Source organism: Hypanus sabinus, chromosome 22 (assembly GCF_030144855.1).
Source record: "Hypanus sabinus isolate sHypSab1 chromosome 22, sHypSab1.hap1, whole genome shotgun sequence".
Lineage (NCBI taxonomy): Eukaryota > Metazoa > Chordata > Chondrichthyes > Myliobatiformes > Dasyatidae > Hypanus > Hypanus sabinus.
The window spans coordinates 55,132,172-55,153,361 of record NC_082727.1 but is presented as its reverse complement, the minus strand read 5'-3'; the positions used below and the strand labels follow the sequence as shown (position 1 = coordinate 55,153,361).

Genomic DNA, 21,190 nt, shown 5'->3' with positions numbered 1-21,190 from the left:
GTTCTCTGGCTAGCTCATTTTTGTCTTTTTCTCAGCATCACTGTGTCACTCACTTTTTCTCTCTTTCTCTTACTACGTTTCTTTACCTTCTATTGTTGGGCTTTCTACATCATCTTCTGTTCACTACGCAACTTCATTCCACTTCCTCTTTTGTTACTGTGACTTGTACTGTTTTCACTCTTCCACTTGCTATGGGAACATATGGTAGGGCAGTAAAGTGGGGTGGTGGGGGGTTTGGTGTCAGGCGATTTGTGATGGGCCTTCACAGTGGAAGAAAATGGAGCAGAGCTACAGGGCAGTTTTCAGGTTGTGCAATTAAATAAAACTGCAGGCAGGAATTGTGGACTCACAGTACAGAGATAGTTAAACAAGTTACACTACAGTTTTGTACACTTTGGGATCCAGAGGCTCTGAAGGTTCATATTATAGTAAAGTAGGCTGTGCTTAATTCAGTCATCTATTTAAGTTGTTTTATGATGTAGGGAATCAGAAATAATTAAAATCAGTGAACAAAAATTGTAAATAGTGAAGGGTTCCTGTGAGCATTTAGCTTCAGACTGAGTGTCTGTTTTTGGTTAAGGGACAGGAAAATGGGAATATAAAAGGAGAATGAAGCTGTACTTATTTTCCCTTGTGCGGACTGACAAAAAGCACCTTCAGCTTTTCTCTTTGAGCATTAATATTCTCAGACCGCTACAAAAACTGGTAGACCACCATAAGTTTGTAAACCTAAAACTGTGTAGTTACCTTTTCTCACCTCTTAAATTGTAACATATTCAAATCCTAAAATATGCTCAACTCCTCAAAGAAGTGATGAAGTTGATCTAATTTTCAACCTTTCTAGTGTTTTAGCCTTTCTTCGCTGCTATGTAATGCTGTAACTATTTCCTTTTTTTTTGCTTTTTCCAAAATCTAGTTTATTTTTTGCTTCCTCTTCTCCCACTTTTGCAATATTTTTATTTTTTAAAAAAGTGACATTTCTGATCCTTTCTGACAGATTTGGTGTGTTTTTTTTCTGCTTACCTAACTAGTTGCCTTTTTCCATTATGCTTTCACTTTGCTTCTGGTCATTTGCTTGCAATGCAAAACAAGGCAAGCCCGGTAAGTAATGCTTTTTCACACTTTCATCACCTACTCCATGCAGCTTCTGGGAAGTGGTTGGAGGGAATATCATTTTTATTCCACAACTGTTATTTTGCCTTTGTTAAAGTGCTTCCACCAAATGGTTCTCTCGATGAAGAATGCCTGTTGAAAACAGCAGGCTAATCTACAAGAAGTTTAGTTTGTCCAGGTGCCGTTCATCATAATTCATCACATCACAAGATCTGCTCACATTTTGAAGATCATTTTATGATTGCTAACCTTTTAAAAATCTATTTGTGGCTTAGAGTCGTAGAAACGTAGAGTCATCATGACTGACTTGAATGAACAATCAGCTTTAACCCCATTTCTTGAAAGTAATACTGTGTGTTCTTCATGCTTCAGTACTTCTCCCACTCTTTTTAAAAATCACTTAATAAATCAGTGTCTACCACTTTTACAGGGAAGATCCTCCAGATGCAAGACAATTATCTAAATCAATAATAATTTTCATTTTTCCATTTGAACTTGGACCAATGATTTTCAATCTAAGATTCCAGCCTATTGATCCACTCACTAGGGTCATTGGAAGATATGGTGTTTCTTCTTGCTGAATCAACATCGTGGTGAAAGCCTTTCCATTTTAAGAAGGACTATCCTAAATTTTGTGATTTTGTGATTAAGTGAATTCCTTCAATCATTGTAGTATTTCTTCTGAAGCTTTCCTGAAATGTGTCTATCAGAAATGTCTTGCCTAACAATACAGCATTGTAACAGGCCATAAGACATAGGAGCACAATGAGGCCATCTGGCCCATCAGGTCTGCTCCATCATTCAATCATGGCTGATCCTCTTTTTTTGTCCTCCTCAACTCCAGATCCCAGCCTTCTCCCCATAATCTTTGACGCCATGTCCAATCAAGGCCCTTCCGGCCCAGTGAGCCCACACCACCTTATTACATCTGACCAATTAACCTACCGACCTTTACATTTTTGGAAAGTGGGAGGAAACTCACATGATCATGGGGAGAATCTACACACTCTTTACAGACAGCGGCAAAATTGAACTTGGATCACTGACACTGTAATAGCATTTCATTAACTACTACACTGTCTACTGTGCATAACCTGTGATACATAATGTTCTAGCACAATTGTTTTGCTTTTGTATAATAACATAGAAACACAGAAACATAGAAAATTTAAAGCACATTACAGGCCCTTCACCCCACAATGTTGTGTTAACCATGTAACCAACTCTAGAAGCTGCCTAGAATTACCCTACCACATAGCCTCTATTTTTCCAAGCTCCATATATCTAAAAAGACACTGTTGTATCTGCCTCAACCACCTTCATTACTACATAACTCCACAAAAATTAAAACAATTCCATTTTTAAACCCCCTATCATTTATTAAGTTTGCAGATCTGTGGATTTGGAGATTAATGATAGTTATCTGTATGTCAGCATGCCACTTATCAGAATCGGGTTTGATATCACTGATATGTGTTGTGAAATTTGTTATTGGAGCAGAAGTGCATTGCAATAAATAATAAAAACTGTAATTACAGTAAGTATATATTAAAATGTTAAATTAAATAAGTAGTGCAAAAAGAGAAGGGAAAAAAGTAGTGAGGTATAATATCCCGATGTATAGATCTTAGTTATGTGTCAATAGAGAAGCAGCAAAGAGGAATAAGGCAACTGGTGAAGCAGGGGAAATTATCAGTGGTTTCAAGAACTGACTGGTGGCCAGTTATAAAATGAGTAGTGAGGATATGGGTTTGATATCCATTCAGAAATCTGACGGTGGAGGTGAAGAAGCTATTCTTCAATCGTTGCGTGTGTGCATTCAGACTCCTGTACTTCCTCCCTGATAGTAGCAATGAGAAGAAGGCATGGAAGTGTACTGTCTTCCCACAGTAAAATTCCAACACATAAATGCAGGTTCATTTTGGTAAAAGGTTAACTGTTGACTTATTTGTTTGGATAATATCAAACAAATTCAGAGAGTCCCTACCACGGATAGGGTTCCTCTTGGTCCTCACCCACAATCCCACCAGCCTCCATGTCCAGCACATAATTCGTCAAAACTTCCACCATCTCCAATGGGATCCCGTTACCAAGCACATATTTCCCTGTCTCCCACTTTCTGCTTTCCACAGGGATCACTCCCTACACAACTCCCTTATCCATTTGTGCCCAGCCATCAACTTTCCAGCTCTTTATTTCATCCCATCCCCTCCTGGTTTCACTTTGCGTTTTTCTCCCCCACTCCCAACCCCGCACCCCACCTTTTAAATCTAATCTTCATCTTTTTTTCTCCGGTCCTGCCAAAGGGTCATGGTCCAAAACGGCGACTATACTTTTTCCATAGATGCTGCCTGACCTGCTGAGTTCCTCCAGCATTTTGTATGTGTTGCTTGGATTTCCAGCATTTGCAGATTTTCTCTTGTTTGAAATTTAGAGAGTAAATTATTCAAATTATTCAGATAGGAAAATATAGCTTACCTTTTATATTTAATGGATTGATAGATGGATAATGTTAACAGCTTACGCCCTAAACAAAATCATGCAAACTGAGGGAATATTGTAGCAGGACATCCTACTGCAGTAGAGAATGAAGTGAATGATTTTCACTTACAGAATCACTAAATAATTCTGTCACTATATTTTTACACTGATGTGGCTGAGAAATTGCCAGTTTTTTTTTGTTTTCAGCATTATTTGGGGCACAATTCCCTTTTATTTTTGATACAGCAAAATTAGAATCAGCAACTTCCATTCTACTTATTTCCCTCGTTATTTCCTTTCCTGGTTTATAATCATAGTAATCTAATCTTGCAAAAAGCAGGTTGATTTTTTTTTTGTCCTTTTTTATTTTCTTATTTTATTTCTCCTGAATGGATTCTCCATACTGGGATGGTGAACAGGTGAGTTTCTGTTTTATAACTGGTCTCTAGTCAGTTCTTGAAACCCCTTTTTCCTCTTTGCTGCTTCCCCATTAAAGCATAACACTTTGCCGTGAAGAAATCGTGTTTTCTTTCACTGAAATACACTGGAGCCAGTGTTTGACACTACCTTCCCATTCTCTCCATTCCTGCAATAATAATTTATACTAACTAATGTATAATTTGTACATTTTTTTGCAAAGCCTACAATTCCCTAAACAGTGTACTTAAGAAATGTTCAAGTCAAAATTCCATCAGTTTTCTTAGACAAGACTAAAGGTTCTAAATCTTTAATTTCCTGAATTCCATTAATAACTGGTTACAAGCAACACACACAAGATGCTGGAGAAACTTAACATCTATGGAAAAGAGTAATAATGATGTTTTGGGCTGAGACCCTTCATCAGAACCCTTCATCGATGCTGCCTGGCTTGCTGAGTTCCTCCAGCATTTTGTGTGTGTTGCTTGGATTTCCAGCACCTTCAGATTTTCTTTTGCTAAAACCTGTTACAAACTGAATACATTTTTGAATTCAAATGTTCCCTTTTCCTTATGAGAATTAATGCCTTTAAAAATAATTTTGATTGCTCATCTGTTATTTAAGAAGGATGATATGCAGTGTATACAGATGGTTGAACAATTTTGCTTTATTTTCTTATCAGTGTTCCCTCTCTCATTTTTCTGACAATGTCCATCTTAACAATCTTTATTTCAATTAGGTGAACTTGCTAAGAGCGTGTGCTTGGTTCAGATAAACAGGGGTATGCTCCTTCTTGTTAACACTAGCCAATGAAAATGGTATCCTTATTTGTAATATATATTGTTTAAAAAATTTCTCTAATGTGATGATCCAAACATTTCAGTTCCCTAAAACTGGATTAAATTCTATAATATTGAACAATTCGAAGTCCAGAAAACAGACACACTGTCATCTTTCACTCTTCTACTAACTATAGTTAACATCATGAATTTTTATGTTTGCAAGATGCAACCCTTATTTCAATGTAGATTTACTGTGGGCATTAATCAGAGTATAAAAGTCTAACCTCTGCAGATTACATAATGATGATTGAGACAAAATATAATAATTGTAAATGTGCCAAGGACAGTGAATTCTTCATCTTGTTGGTTATTGTTCATCAGAGTGGATCTATCTGTCTAGATTATGAATTACAATTTATGGCTCATACATTTTCTTGTCTTTTTAGAGTAGAGGGAATAATTGGTCTTTTTGTTTGAGGCTGGGATTTCTCATTCACTTCCGTTTCTGATTTCATAATTCCTTTCTTCAATTAATTGCCCACGTGGTGCGGATTAATGTAGTATTTTTCCCAGTCTGCCCACTTTCTCTCTTACAAGTACTGATATTTCTCTTGTTTTTTATTTTATTTTGTAATATTGATTTTATTCATTTTTCCCTTCTGATTTAGAAATTCTAACCCCTTTTGCAGAGACCATCCTGTTCCTGCACTGTGTTTCTATCAACCCTGGTGTCTTATCCAAAATGCCCTGATCTATCCACTCAACTTTAATGAGTGTCCATTCTGAGGATGTTGCTGACCTAATTCGAAATTCTGGCATGCATAACTTCTACAGAAGTTTGCAAATAATTAGAATATAAACCCTGGTTATGGAATTTTGAAGCACAAATATGCAATCTCTTATCTAAGTTCTTTTTTATTCATTACCATTTCTCCTTCACTTTCTGCTTGTGGGCCTTGCTGGTGGGCCCAGTGTTCCACAGGATAAATGCAAGTTTTGGTCCAGGGGAAAGAATTGGATCTCCTGTAAGTTTTCCTCTTAGTCACACACCTTTCATTGAAGTACTCCGCCAGTTCTTCACCCTACCTTGGTCCAAATAGGCCATAAGACCATAAGATATAGGAGCAGAATTAGGCCATTTGGCCCAGAGTCTGCTCTGCGATTTCGTCATGACTGATCTAATTTTCCTTTCTACCCCAATCTCTTGCCTTCTCCCTATATCCCTTCATGCCCTGACCAATCAAGAATCTATCAACCTCTGCTTTAAATATACATGAAGACTTGGCCTCCACAGCTGCCTGTGGCAAAGAACTCCACAGAATCACCACTCTCAGATCCTAAAATGTCTTGCCCAACTGTGCTGAGTGAATACTGTCTCTACATAGTATACTGGTAGCTAGGTTACCAGCTCACAAACTACTCACAGGGGCTTCCTAATAAAAATAATGCTGGCATTATTAACAATATCCGTGTCCCATGAGAAGAATTTTTGTAGACAGGCTGTTCATGGGAAAATAAACCAAATCTTTTAGACCAACTTTGAAAGTATTATTTGCAAGGCTTGTTTGGAGGTTGAGAATAGATTTGTAAAATCTCATATAAATAATTAGAAGATTAGATGAAATCAGTTTTATTGTTGCTGACATATGTTGTGAAATGTGTTGTTTTGTGGTAACAATACCATGCAAGACATAAAATATAGTTATTATAAGTTACATTAAAAACAGTAAATTAATAGTGCTTATGTGGAATGGTAAGGTGGATTCAAAGACCATTCAGAAATCTGATTGGCAGAAGGGAAGACGCTGTTTGAGTGTGGGTCTTCAGGCTCCTGTACTTCCTCCCTGACAGTAGTAACGAGAAGAAAGCACGTCCCGGATGGTGAGGGTCATTAATGAAGGATGCCACCTTCCTGAAGCACCGTCTTTTGAAGATGTCCTTGATGGTGGGCAGGGTTGCATCCATAATGAAGCTGGCTAAATTTTAGGAATATTTTTCCAAAGTTTTAGGACAGATAGTGTTATTGTAGGTCATGTTTTGATTCAGAAGAACATAAAAATGCTGCAATGCCATGCTGAATGACTATGTTCAGCATTAGGGGACAAGGCTATATGCTTGATGCACCATCAATAACTGAGACGTGGGTTAATGTAGGCTTTTATTGGCTGGAAGAAAGCACAAGCAGCAAGTGACCACCACACAACATCCTGGAGACTGAGGAAGGGTCTGTGGGAGGAACCACAGGAGCAGTCAGCGGGGGGGGGCGGGGGGGATGTCCAGACAGGCATATGTAGTTCACCACAATGCTGTAATGATTTATTTCCTTTGACATATGAGGTTGCATACTGACATGTTGAAACTTAATACAGTTATGATTTTTTTTCATAATTTTAACCTTGATAACAGCAGGAAGAACAAATAAGTAGATAAATTGTAGTTTGGTGCCCTTGTGCAAGTCACAGTATTTCTATCATCGGATGAGCCATTTGGAACACCCAAATGCTTCAGTATGTAGTTCTATCCTTTAAAATGTTCAAAGGAAGATGCAAATCCAAATGGTAGAAATTTTCTATGGAAGCAGAGGAGAAAGAAACTGTAATCCAACATAACCCAAGGCAAAGATTTTTTTTCTTTTTTTTCCCTTTTCACACACATTGTTTTTGAATAGAACATCTATGGAAATGAGTATAGTCAATGTTTCAGGCTGAGAAAAAAAAGTCCTGAAGAATGGTTTCGGCCGGAAATGTGGACTATACTCTTTGATGCTACCTGGCCTGCTGAGTTCCTCCAGCATTTTGTGTTTTGCTTGGACTTCCAGCATCTCGCAGATTTTCTCTTGTTTGTTTTTAAATGTATCATTGATTACTGGGCCAATTGGTTAAGGGAGTGGGAAGAGGAACTACGGAGGCAGAGATCCCTCTCATGACACTACGTTAAGTGAACCAATTTCATCTGGGTTATGTGAGACTTGGTCTTGCTTTTTCTTGGTAAAAGAGGAAATATGCTAGCTCAGAAGCTCCATAATATAAAATATTCACAAGATAATGGTTAAGGTTCTGAACTACATTGCTGAAGAATGGAAATTCTTCTGCCACTAAGGTTTACATGCTGAACACAGAGCTTGAATCCTAGAACAATTGAAGAATTGAATTTAAGAAATTTTAAATTTTAAGAAAATTTAAGAAATGTGGAATTTCAAAAATGATATTAGAAAATTTTAAGCATGGAACTAACTAGACTTTCATGAAATCCCATATTTGGTTCATTGATGTCTTTCAAAGATAAAATTCTGTCTCCCTTACCCAATCTTGCCTATATGTGATTTCAGTCCCACTGATTAGTCCACAGTTCATAGATAATTAACAATGGTCATTAAGTGCTGGCATTGCCAGGACTATAGACATCCTGTGAACTAATAAATATAAAATGAATGGACCACTTTCACTATTTTGTTCAAATGCTGATTTTTTAGATGGATTATGCTTCCTCTTTTAGCCTAGTTTCTAGTTTAAGTTTCCATTGTGTACTAAGGGCAATAGATCAACCAATATCATTGTCTGAGAGAGGCTCCAACAACAGAATTGAGCAATATGTGAGACCTTACAGGATTCATTTGATATACAATGTGGAGGTGCAACTTCAGAAATAGTTCCAGTTTTGACCATGATGATTTGTGTTGATATCTTTTAAATGACTCTTGCCCATTTGCCAATCAAAGACATGCAACATATTAATCTTATCACTTTCCTTCTTAATTTTGGCCTGAATGCACAAGCCAAAGAAAGTATATTTGCTGCCTATCATGGGCAAAAATGGGTTTTGAAAGTTATACCAGGATATGTTAAGCAGTTTCCTTTGCTATAAACTTTCTCACTGTGTGTTCATCTGTTATTTACCCAAACATCATCTGCAATTGATTACCCAGAGAATGATTATGTTTATTTCAAAGGCACATTATCTTTAGATTAGAAACATTCTTCCTTTCTCAGACTTGTTGACTTAATTGCACCATTACCTTTTAATGGACATTTTGTACTCTTCTTCATACCTCAATGCTTACATTTTGCATTTTAAAGTATATATTTCTGGCTGAGCACCTTCCAACAATAATTTCCTTTGGGATAAATAAAGTTTTGTCTTATCTTACCTTGTTTTAATCTTCCTCATGATGAGGAAAGCACCCACTTACTTTTTGTGAATTATTTTGTAGTGCAAATTACTGCCTTGTGCTCTAACCTAATCAGTTTTCTGGGGATTACCATAAAGCATATTAAGTATATTGGGAAATGTCGTTTGTTGAGAAACTTGATATTGTATTAGAAATAATAACATATAAAGAATGTTTTTTGAAACTTTTGCTGAAGACTGGTGTGTTTTTGACTCAAATGTCCAGTACTGGAGTTTCGTGGATTGCAGTATTAAAATGTGCTTCCAAAGCATATTAGAAACAAAATTCCTGTACAGTTCCTCCTCAGGATATGACAGACCCCTTTCCTGGGAAATGTCTGTAACTCAAATAGTTCTAAATCTGAGATGTGGCTTCCAGGCAGTATATTTAAATGCAAAGGCTGGCAAATCCATCCCACTGGTATCCCAAATATTCATTCATTTATATAGGCTGTACATAGATAGGGCATTCATAATCAGGACAAGGCCTGTGTGTTTCTCCATTAACAATTATTTTACGAAATATTTTTCGAGCTGTAGTTCGGATATGGTCCTGTAAAATGGCATGATATGAGTTTTGTTTTCTGCAGAAGATGATCACAGAGAAAAATCTATCTCCCATCACACTGTACAGCAGTTAATCTTGGAGAAGGACCAGGCCTTGTCTGACCTGAACTCTGTGGAAAAATCTCTTGCGGACCTCTTCAGGCGATACGAGAAAATGAAGGAGGTGTTAGAGGGGTTCCGAAAGGTGGGTTCATTAAAAAAATTATTTTCTAATCTTTCCTAAACATAGAATTTTAAACTGTATATGGACAGCAATTGTTTCCCTAACAGGGTAATTATAATAATTGCAACAGACAAACTATTGTTGTTAATTTAAAATAAGAATGAGGAGGATATTGCAGAACAGATTTTTTGAATTTTTAAAAGTTAATATTTGAATCTTATTTCACTTTATTAGTTCTACAATATAGTGCTGACTGTGAGTTGGAGCTCTGTGTACCAGTAGCACCCAATGATATCCATATCCACCTAATTATTTTTGGAAATAAAAATTAACTAATGGAATAAATATTAAATTATTAAATTTTAAACTACTAAGTTTAGACTGGGATACTGAGCCTCCTGCTATTTAGCCTAAACCTCAGACAGTGTAGGTTGCTCTGTGTATAATGTAATGGAATTCATAATTTGTAGACATCATGGTGTGTTGTTTTTAAAATGTTTAGGTAATTCCTTCAAAGAATACTGCACACTGACTTCTAGAATTCAGAATTGCTGTTGGATTTCCCTTGTCCCAATCAAAGGGGCTTGGCATTCAAACACATGATGAGTGAGGTGCTGGAGTCTTTTATTCATCATGTGTCTATTAAAAAAGGATTTAGAGTTTTTTCAATCAGGTGTAAATGAAGTACCAACAATATTGAAAGCCTTAATTAGTAATTGGGGCACCACAGTAACATATCGGATAGCACAAGGCTAATACAGCTCGGGGTGTTCCGGAGAATGGATCTAGTTCCTGCACCGTCCGTAAGGAGTTGCTACGTTCTCCCCATGTGAATGTGTGGGTTTCTTCCTCAGCCCAAAGGCACACAGGTTAGTAGGTTAATTGGTCATTGTAAATTGTCATGTAATTGGGCTAGGATCAAATTGGTGGGCTGTAGGGCTGTGTGGCTGTTGGGCTGGAAGAATGTGTTCTGCACTGTATCTTGAAATAAAATAAAGAAATAAACAATATCTCCAGCACACTTTTTTTGACTTCTTTATACTGTATGTCCCTCTTAAACACATCTTTCTTTATTTTGTTTTTGAAGTATTATTTGTCATTAATTTAAATAATCTATGCTTCATTAAGGATTGTTGCCTAAAGCTGGCAGTAGTTGCTTTCCCAATTTACACCTGTCCCAGAAAAAGGTGGCCGTTTTGGCAAATTTCAGAGTTCAAATCAAAATTCCAAGAAAATTTATTATCAAAGTTCATATATGTCAGCCTGTACTTACTACCTTGGGTTGCATTTTCTTGCAGGCATTCACAGTAAAAATGCAATAGAATCAATGAAAAAATGACACATTAGCAAAGACAGACAAACAACCAATGAGCAAAAGAAGACAAACTGTGCAAATAAAAAAAAAACTAAGTAAATAATTAATTGCAAGAAAATGAGTCCTTGAAAGTCCTTGTTGACAGAATGGTAATAGGACATTGCGGTGTAGAAGCCTGAAGGAATTCAGTGAATAACTCCATGTCTAATGGACATCAAGAATATTCCACTTGTAGCTAAGCACAACATCTTGGCGTATTGATCACATCAGCTTACATTTCTTTACATTTTTACTTCGCTAATTAAATAACCTTAGATACAAAACCAATGATAGGACCAATTTTACAGTAATTATTTATCAGAAATCTGTCAGTGCTTGGGATTATTATACTGTGGAACTGAGAGTAACTACTGAAGAATCAACATGGAAATCCAAAACCTGTTGTAGTAATATCCTCTGTTTTCTATAGAGAATAGTATTTTGCAAACATATTTTAAGAAATCAATAATTTTGCAAAAAATTAAGCTATTTACAAAATGTTCTTACTGTCAAAGTATTCTGAATATGTTGCACATTCTTCTCTGCAGTAAAAATAAGTTTTTAGACCATAAGACATATAGCAAAATTAGGCCATTTGGCCCATCAAGTCTGCTCCACCATTTCATCATGGCTGATCCACTTCCCTCTAAACCCTATTCTCCTCCCTTTTTCCCATATCTTTTCATGCCAGACTAACCAAGAACCTATCAACTTCTGCCTTAAATGCACCCAGTGACCTGCCCTCCACAGCTGCCTGTGGCAGCAAATTCCACAGATTTACTACCTTCTGGCTAAAGAAATTCCTTCTTATCTCTGTTCTCAATGGACATCCCTTTAATAGAAAACTAACTCTATTTAGCAAATTTTTAGTTACAGATTAATTATATATCTTTGCTTAAATATTTTAAAATGTAAAATATTTTAAGGTAATAAAATAATATGTTTATGAAATTAATAGCAAATTTTTAATGATATTCCAGTTCCTGTGTAAATGCCAGTCTTTATTTAGCACTATTTAAATGTTAAAAATCAAACTCAAAGATAAAGTTAAGTTTATTGTCATATGCACAGCTGGTTTTGAGAACTCTTCAGTATAATTGGCTGCCTAGGTACTCTTGCTGGACACCAGGGATTCTCTGAATCTGCTTTATGATGTGGCCAGAACAGGGAGGGAAAACCTTTGTTACATTTGTTACCGGATCTTTGTGTTTAAATTTCTTTAGAGTTGGTGGTGATCATTGTTTCTTTGTTTGGTGCAAAATCCTGTTTGTAAATATTACTGTAATTTTGTCAGTGACGTCAGACTGAAATGTAAATTATAAACAAGAAGAGTCTGCAGATTCTTGAAACCCAAAGCAACCTACACAACATGCTGGACAAACTCAGCAGGTCAGGCAGAATCTATGGAAATGAATAAACAGTTGATGTATTGGGCTGAGGTTCTTCTTCAGGACTGAATGAAAGGGGGAAGATGCCAGAATAAAAGGTGAGGGAAGGGGAAGGAGGCTAGCTAGAAGGTGATAGGTTCCTTCATCTCCAGCCCTTTACCTTTCCTATCCATTTGACTTCCCACATCACCTTCTAGCTTGCCTTTTTTCTCTTCCCCCAGCTTTCTATTCTGCCGCCTTCCCCATCCATTTGAGTCCTGAAAAGGAGTCTTGGCCCGAAACATGTGTTGCTTTGAAATACAGATTTCGTCAGCTTGATCAATTTACAAAATTAAATCTGCAGGGTGTGCTGAAGGCAATTACTCTTCAAGGTCTACCTAAAAGACTATTTTGAGGAAACACGTTTTCTTGTGTATCTATTCTGATCTTCAGGGCAATTACTTATTTTTGGCAGAATGAGGAAGTATTGAAGAAATGTGCCCAGGAGTACCTTGCCCGTGTAAAGAAAGAAGAACAGCGGTACCATGCTCTCAAGATCCATGCAGAAGAGAAGCTTGACAAGTAAATAGTCTTTCTTCCTGTTAATAATTAATAGCTCATAAAGGGGCATGAAGTAATTATTGAAATCAATGGGGAACACAGAATCAATAAATACAATTCCTGACAATGACTTTGCAGAGAAATACATGATTTTTCAGGGAGATTTTTTATTGATATCCCTGGAGGCTAGATGTTACTAAGGACAATACAAACTGTAAGAATTTTCAGATTGCGTAATTACTTTGTGTTGTGAAATGTTTTGAATTTTTTTTAACTTTTGATATAAAAGTTTACATGTTTTAATACTTCAAATAATGCTTGATAGTTTTTACATGAAGCATTCATAATTTTTCAACTATTTGTAGTTGGCTTAACTTGTAGTTGGTGTGCCATCCACTGTTCACTCCTGACAAGTCCCCACATCTACAAATAACCTTTCCATCTTATAAACCTGCATACTCCTATGCAAGCCCTGCTGTTCAAAGTTCTTAGTAAATTTTATTACCAAACTACATGTATAGCACCAGCTAAAACCCTGAGATTCAATTTCCTGCAAGCATACTCAGCAAATCTATAGAATAGTAACAATAATAGGTTCAAAGAAAGATTAGCAAACTGTACAAATGCAAACATAAATAAATAGCAGTAAATAATGAGAACATGAGATAATAGAATAAAGAGTCCTTAAAACTGAAATCATTGGTTGTGGGAACATTTCAATGATGGGGCAAGTGAATGTAGTTATCCCCTTTTATTCAAGAGCCTGATGGTGGAGGGGTAGTTTCTCAGTAAGTTCCTGCCTGGGAAACCACACGGGTGAATAGGAACTTTTCTTATGGTTTGCAGCAAGCATAGAAGCTCAGTGCTGATTACATCTTATGCCCATTTATGTAGAATAGGTATAAAGGATGAAAAATATGCATAACGCAGCTGATCATATCACTGTGATGCAAAGCTATGGCTTGGCGGCCAATGTGCATATAATAAATATTATGAGCAATTTAACTTTTTATCTACATGCACATTCACTGAATATCCATTGAATTTTAGAGCAAATGCTGAGATCGCTCAAGTACGTGCCAAGTCCAAATCGGAGCAGACAGCTTTTCAAGCCAGTTTACGGAAGGAACAGATGAAAGTCGAGTCATTGGAGAGAACTTTAGAACAGAAGGTAATTCAATGTGTTTTAGAAATGAATGTCGTCTCACATTTAAATTGGTAAGACTGATTTTCTGATCATTATTTTGAATGTAATTTCTGAATTTGAAGATCATATATGACTAATTCCTACTTGGCTATTATTTTCAGGTGTGTATTCTGTCTGCACTTGTGTTGCTAGTGTATGCTATTTTTAGTTTTCACTAAATTCAATGCGCAACATTTTGCAATTATTTCATTGTGCAGGAGGTTAATGTATTTGGATGCTCTTAGGTAACAATCAGTTCATTTTCTCCCACAGTCACAAATTCTTAACACCAGTTAAATAATTACACATATCGTGGAACTCGTGTCTGAGTTTTGGGCAGGTGCTTCGAATTGCTCTTACAATAGGTTCTCAATTGCTAAAGATTTGATTTTCATATGAAATGCAATGAACTAATGACTTTGGTATGATCCCAGTTTTTAGTGCCATTTAAATCACTATTGCTAATTTAAGTTGGAGTACAAGCACTTGAGTTAGCAACTAGCACTGAAGTGTTGTTCACCTGAATGCATTGGTTATTTCAGGCAAATGAAACATTTCAGGAAACATTCTGCCTTCATTTTCCCCTACGCTGTACAAATTCATGGCTGGACGATATACAGTATTAACTGCAAAAGCAGACAAACATTTAGGGCCAAGTACCAGTAGTGAATTTTGTCTTAGGAAATACTGAAGAACTGAGATTGAGTTCTTGGATGTGTCGATGCATTTTAGCTTGGGAATTTTGCTCTTTCAATTTAGTTAACACCTCTTAGTACTTTATAACTATCCATCAAGGAGCAATCATCATGGAACAAATAAAATACCTCCTGCAGTCCAATTAAGGTGGTCTACAAAATCGTAAATAATTTTTGATCTGCTTGAGCTGCATGTTTTTTCAGTGAAAACTACAGACATTTTTTGTGAATGGCTGCGAAAAGACCAGATATCAGTGTATTCAGTGTGGTAATTTTAAAATCTGTGCCTCATCTTGAGCCTAGAAAATGTACATTAAATATATTTCTGATTTCTTTTCAGAATAAGGAAGTAGAAGAACTGACAAAAATCTGTGATGAACTGATTGCCAAAATGGGGAAGAGTTAATGTTGCCTATATTTTTTGTCGATAGTGGGGAAATACTGAGTGCAATAAAGCCAGTGGTACAGTAATATTGACTGACCTATGTGGACATTGTGGTTTTCACCACATTTTAGTGCACTATTTCTCTTTCCAGTGAGGACTGTTTAATGTATGTAGCAATCAAATGGCCCTTGCAAGTTTTCCTTTTACTATCTGCTGTATTGTAGTCTGGCACATGGCAAGTTCCTGTATCAGGGAGATTGGTCGTTTGATAGCTAGGTGAGACGTGTTTGATATTGAGATTAATTTCTTTATGGTTCTTTTTATGGGTTCCCTTGTAATGTGTTTTAAAGTTTCAATATACTGTACATTAAATTACTGCAAGAGAAGTCTTGCCAATTTTCAGTGAAGCCTTAAGAATCTAGACTTGATCTGCATTCTGAATTTGTAAAAATGCATGTGTCAATGAAGTTCTCTATTGTAAATAAAATTTAGTTTAAAATCACAATTGCTGTTTTCTTCAAAGTGATTGCTTCTAGTTTTATCTCAGCAGTCTATGCAAAATTAACTCTTCAGAGGAAACCTATTACAATGTTTGAGGTGGCTACAATTTGTCAGACTCTGTGAAGTTTGTTTCTTTTTAAGTGTTGAACATAAGGAAGAAAAGAGATGTATGTTTATTCTGATGTTGCATTCTGTTCTCTTTATGGCTCACACACATCTCAGTTTGCTGTACATCTCTTGTCAGTGGCCAGTTTCTAAAGCAATAAAGATGTTAGTTTACCTGAACTATTTTCACCTGCTGGTGTTCTTGACATTTACTACCTTGCATAATTTGGAATTTCATAAATATATGCCACAGTTGCATGGTTACCTGGTCCATATTTTCTCACTATTTTGATATGTTAGTATTTCAATGATGTTGGAAGATTAAATCATATTCAGCTATATTAAGCTGCTATGTAACTCTTTCACCATTCTCTTCTTTTGATCAGCTCCCCAACCCGCTTTCCCTTGAATCTCCAAAGCTTACAGTGCCTAGTAAAAATATTCAGCCCCCAACCCTTTGTTCCCATAAATGAGTATTACAACCAGAAATTTTGATCAATTTAATTGAGATTTTATTTGTGAATCATACACTCCTTTACTCACAGTATGCCCAGAAATTAAGGAAATTGTAAAGCATTAAAAATTCAAAAGCTGAAATGCCTACAGTTCAAAAGTATTCATCCCCCCCCCCCCCCCCCCCCCCACCTTCTCAGTACTTAGTTGAATCATCTCTTGCAGCTATTACAGCCAGTAATCATCTTGGATAAATATCTATTAGCTTTGCACACTGTGATGGAACAAGATTTGCCTATTTTTCCTTGCAAAATTGCTCAAGCTGTCCCAGATTAGTTGGGGAGCGGTGGTGGACAACAATCTTGAGGTCTTGCCGGAGATGTTGGATTGGACTCTGACTAGGACACAATTTTCTTCATTTGAAGCCACTCTATGGTTGCTCAAAGTGTGCTTTGGGTTGTTGTCCTGCTGAAAGTTGAACGTCCTCCCTGTTAAAGCCTTCCGGCAGAGGCTAGCAGGTTCTTATCTAGGATTTCTCTGTATTTAGCATATTCATCTTCCCATCAATCCTGACCAAATTTCCAGTCCCTGCTGCTGAAAAGCATCTCATAGCATGGTGCTACCTTCACCATACTTTACAATAGGGATTGCAATACCTGACTGATGCACAATATTAGATTTACATGGCACGTACCATTTAGTGTTGAAGCCAAAATGTTCCTTAGTCCCATTCAACCACAAGACCTTCTTTTATATCTTTACAGAAACTTGGAAGTGATACTTTGCTAAGTCTTTATGGTCAAGGATATCTTTTTTCATGATACTGTTGGGGACTGAATACTTCTACAAGGCTGGTGATCAGCGAACCCTGATCATCTCTACAAGAGACCACCCCGCCCAAAATCTTCTCCACAGCTGACCACTGCCACGATCCTAATTGTTTCCAAAGATAACTCCAGGCCATAGTTGTGCATTGACAGTAAAATTCCCACCCTGACTGTCTCCAGAGTGGGATCTTCTTCCCTTTTCCCTCTTAGCATACGTTTTGAAGTCTTCCTCTTCTGTGGTCCTCTTCCCACATCATACCATCCCCATTCTAATTTGTAACACTCTCCCTTCATGATTTACACTTCTTGCAGAGATCCAAATTGTGAAGGAAAGTCAGTACTTAGAAGTAAATAACAAAGTAAGAACATAATAAAGATTATTAATCTTCTCATTTAATGCCTTTTTCCTGCACTATCTCCATATGTCTTGATTCTCTCAATATTCAGAAATCTATGTCTTAAATGAATCAATGACTGAACCTCTGCAACTTTACATGAGAGGGAATTCTAAAGGTTCTTCACGCTTTGAGTGGGGAAAATTTCATCTCATCCCAATCCTAAGTGGTCCTTCTCTGATTCTGGGATGGTCACCTCTGGTTCTGGTCCTCAACAAAGGAGAACATTCTCCCTTTATCCAGCCTGTGATTTTTATTTTTGTAAGGTTTCAATGAATTGATCTATTTACAACTATTTTAGTGAGACTGCCCACAAATGCTTTGAGAGGCTGTTCAAGGACTACATCTGCATCATACTACCATCCACACTGGCTCAACTACAATTCACCCACCGACACAACCGATCAACAGATGATGCAAAGCCACAGCTCTACACACCGTCCTTACACATTTGGAGAAGAAGGATGCTTATGTGAGAATGCTGTTCTTGGACTACAATTCAGTATTCAACACCATAATTCCCTCGGCTTGACAAGAAGCTCAGAGACCTTGGCCTTCACCCTGTCTTGTGTAGTTGGATCCTGGACTTCCAATCAGATGGCCAGCAGGTGGTAAGAGTGGGCTCCCTCACATCTGCCTTTCTGACCCTCAACACAGGTGCACTCAAGGCTGTGTCCTAAGGCTCATCCTTTACTCTCTGTATACCCATGACTGTGTCACCACCCACAGTTCCAAATGTTAATTAAATTTGCTGATGATACTACATTGATTGGTCTCATCTCAAAAGATAATGAGGCAGCCTACAGAAGAGAAGTCATCACCCTGACACAGTGGTATCAAGAAAACAACCTCTCCCTGAATGTTGCAAAAACAAAAGAGCTGGTTGTGGACTTCAGGAGGAATGGAGACAGGCTATTGATATCAATGGATCTAGGGTTGAAAGGGTGAACAACTCTCGCAATACACGTCACCAAGGATCTCACGTGGTCCTTACATACCAGCTGTGTGATGATAAAAAGCACAACAGTGCCCCTTTCACCTCAGACGGTTGAAGAAGTTAGGTATGGGTCCCCAAATCCTAATAGCTTTCCACAGGGAAACCTTGGAAATCGCTCTACTGATGCTGCCTGGCCTGCTAAGTACAATCATTGATTTCCTGTCTCATTTCCCATATCTAGAGTATGGATATTATTTTGTTTTAACCATGATGATTTAAAGAAATGTTGCAGCCTTCTATGCTTGGCATTTAGTCATAAATGTAGAAACCAAAAGCACTGCTAGGGGAATGGAGCCTGATTTCCCAGCTCAATGGCACCTAAATGTAATTGTAAAGTAAAAAGTCACAGATGCTGGAATTTTGAAATGCAAACAACAAAAATGGGAAAACTCACCAGGTAAGACAGCATCTGTGGTCATTAGGTTAATAATGATGTATCAAACCCCAACTATGTTTCAGGTCAACTGTTCTTAATGGACCATCTCCCTATTTTGGCAATAACAAATTTTCTTTGTTTTACCTTAAATGGCACCTCAAAATTGGCCTGACTTTGTAGAATTACCCTATTTGAACAATATAATGTTTTAGATTGTTATATTTTTGATGCACCATCAATAACTCTAGGAGACTGGAAGTGAATGATAGGCTTTAACAGCAAAAAGGGAACACGACATGTCGAAGACTGAGGCAGGAGCAGTGCCCTAATCGCCTTTATACAAGGGTCTGTGGGAGGGTCCACAGGAGCAGTCAGCAGAGGGGTGTGTCCAGACAGGTGTACATAGTTTACCACAATTTTATGCAATGGTCCTATTAGGTTTCAAATGGGTGAGTAGTGAGCCACCTGGCTCCTCAAGCCTACACTGCCATTTCAAAGTGAAAATAAGTCAATATGTCTTATTTGACAGTCAAACTCAGGCCTCAATTCACCGATGGTTTGAATTGGTCAAAAAAGTCGACTTTTTCATTTTATTCCATATTGTAGGTATATCCACCCGTTGGTAGGGAGCAGATACAATCACTGTTCGGGGATTTGCTGCAAGGTTTGAGCAATGCGTACAACATGCTGGAGAAGGCATGTCAGGCAGCATCTGTGGAAATGAAGTCGACTTTCCGGGCCGAGATCCTTCATTAGTCCATTGTTGCTGCCTGACCAGCCGAGTTCCTCCTGTACTGGTTAATGCTCAAGATTTCCAGCATCTTGTGCCGATGATTTGAGGTAAGGTCTGACGCAAAGCTTGATTTTCAAAGTAGGCCGCGTCTCCAGTTACCATGGGAACCAGGAGCTGGCGTTGCTTGGTGACGGGCCTTGTGCTTTCAGGCGGAGAGGTAACGTGGACTCGGTTGCTGAGCATTTGCTTTTCCGATGAGCGAGGACGTCTAGCGACAGAGCGGTCAGTGGACCACGACGATGGAAACGGAAGGGAGATTAAAAGAAGCCTGCGACCGCTCCACAGGCACCGACACGGGAAATCTGACGGGCGCTGGGCGAGGGTCGAAAGCAGCGCAGCTGACGTACAATCCCAGGCCGCCGAAATTGCGCAGAAATAAGACTGCGTGCTCGGTGTAAGTGAGCGTATGTATGAGCCGGTGTATCGCGGCGGGGCTGGAGTCTGCTCCATCACAGCAATAGCCTCAAGTCATTCTCACACTAAAATCAAGTGCGGGGCCATCCACAAGAACGTATATGGGGCAAAATTGTTATTGGACAACTTTGGAGAAAAAAAATCTTGCATTTTAACTTAATGGAATTCATTTTGGAAAAACTGCATTTACTGAAAGTTTTTGTGGTTTGAAATGGTTCTAATGTTTGTGTTTGAAATGATTACTCGAGTCTGTTAATAATTGAGAATGATTGGAGTTTTGTTATTAATGAAACTCAGAAATAGAGAATATTGGTAGATTTAGAAGTATATTTCATGAAAGGCTATAAAATGTAATGAAAATGTTCATAATCAAGAGAGGATCTGCAGATGCTGGAAATCCAAACAACACACACCAGAAGCTGGAGAAACAGCAGATCAAGCAGAAGCAATGGAAAAGCTTTCGGGCGGAGACCCCTGGGCAGGACCTTCCATTTCGATTCCAGTTAATATTAAATACTTCTTACGCAGAAACCCTTCAGGGTTGGGGATTACTTGATACTTGATTCCACTTAAATTCTCTGGGATTTTCCTATGATTGTGGGCCCTGCAGATGAAATGCAGCTGGTGTTGGTGTTTGCGTGAACAGGTGTATTGACTAGGAGGTAGTGTGCTCTCTTGGCATACGTACGTGCTTCTGTTCACTCTGTATCCTTGCCCATAATGACAGCAGGAGCAGAAATGCTGTGAAAAGTAAATAATCATTTTAAGACCACAAGGACCCACACCCACAGATCACCCCGCAGGTAAGCTGACAATTACCAACCAGCTTCAAAGTGCCCCCAGCATCTGAACTGCCACGAAGTCTGCCATAATTAATATTTGTGCAGGTTCTTGGCCTTCCTACCAGAAAGTCTGGGTTTAATGAAAATAACTGGAAAATCTAGTTAATTAACCACAAACAGGGCATTTTTGGTTTGAAAACATCACCAAACAGCAAGGGAGAAGGAAAAACAATTCTAAAGGCACCTGAAAAGTGAAGTTCATTAGAAGAATAGCCAAATGAATAGCTGGTGGGTTGGAAAGATTGCTGA

General features: G+C 37.8%; 2 protein-coding genes across 10 annotated transcripts in view; both read left to right on the top strand.

Moving 5' to 3' along the window:
* tacc2 (transforming, acidic coiled-coil containing protein 2) overlaps positions 1-16,024 on the top strand; it is a 204,879-nt gene extending 188,855 nt beyond the window's left edge. For 8 of the 9 annotated variants that reach the window (XM_059947778.1, XM_059947781.1, XM_059947784.1 and 5 more), the window contains 4 exons: positions 9,551-9,711; positions 12,887-12,993; positions 14,023-14,143; positions 15,194-16,024. In XM_059947778.1, the coding sequence (XP_059803761.1) occupies positions 9,551-9,711; positions 12,887-12,993; positions 14,023-14,143; positions 15,194-15,259 (455 nt within the window). In that variant the 3' untranslated portion in view covers positions 15,260-16,024. The remainder of the gene's footprint in view (positions 1-9,550; positions 9,712-12,886; positions 12,994-14,022; positions 14,144-15,193) is intronic. The other variant, XM_059947777.1, reaches the window with a different exon arrangement.
* Positions 16,025-19,941: 3,917 nt separating this feature from the next.
* The window catches only part of btbd16 (BTB (POZ) domain containing 16), a 116,087-nt gene continuing 114,838 nt past the window's right edge, over positions 19,942-21,190 (top strand). Inside the window, exon 1 of the mRNA XM_059947775.1 lies at positions 19,942-20,079. The gene's annotated coding sequence lies outside the window, so the exon portion shown is untranslated. The remainder of the gene's footprint in view (positions 20,080-21,190) is intronic.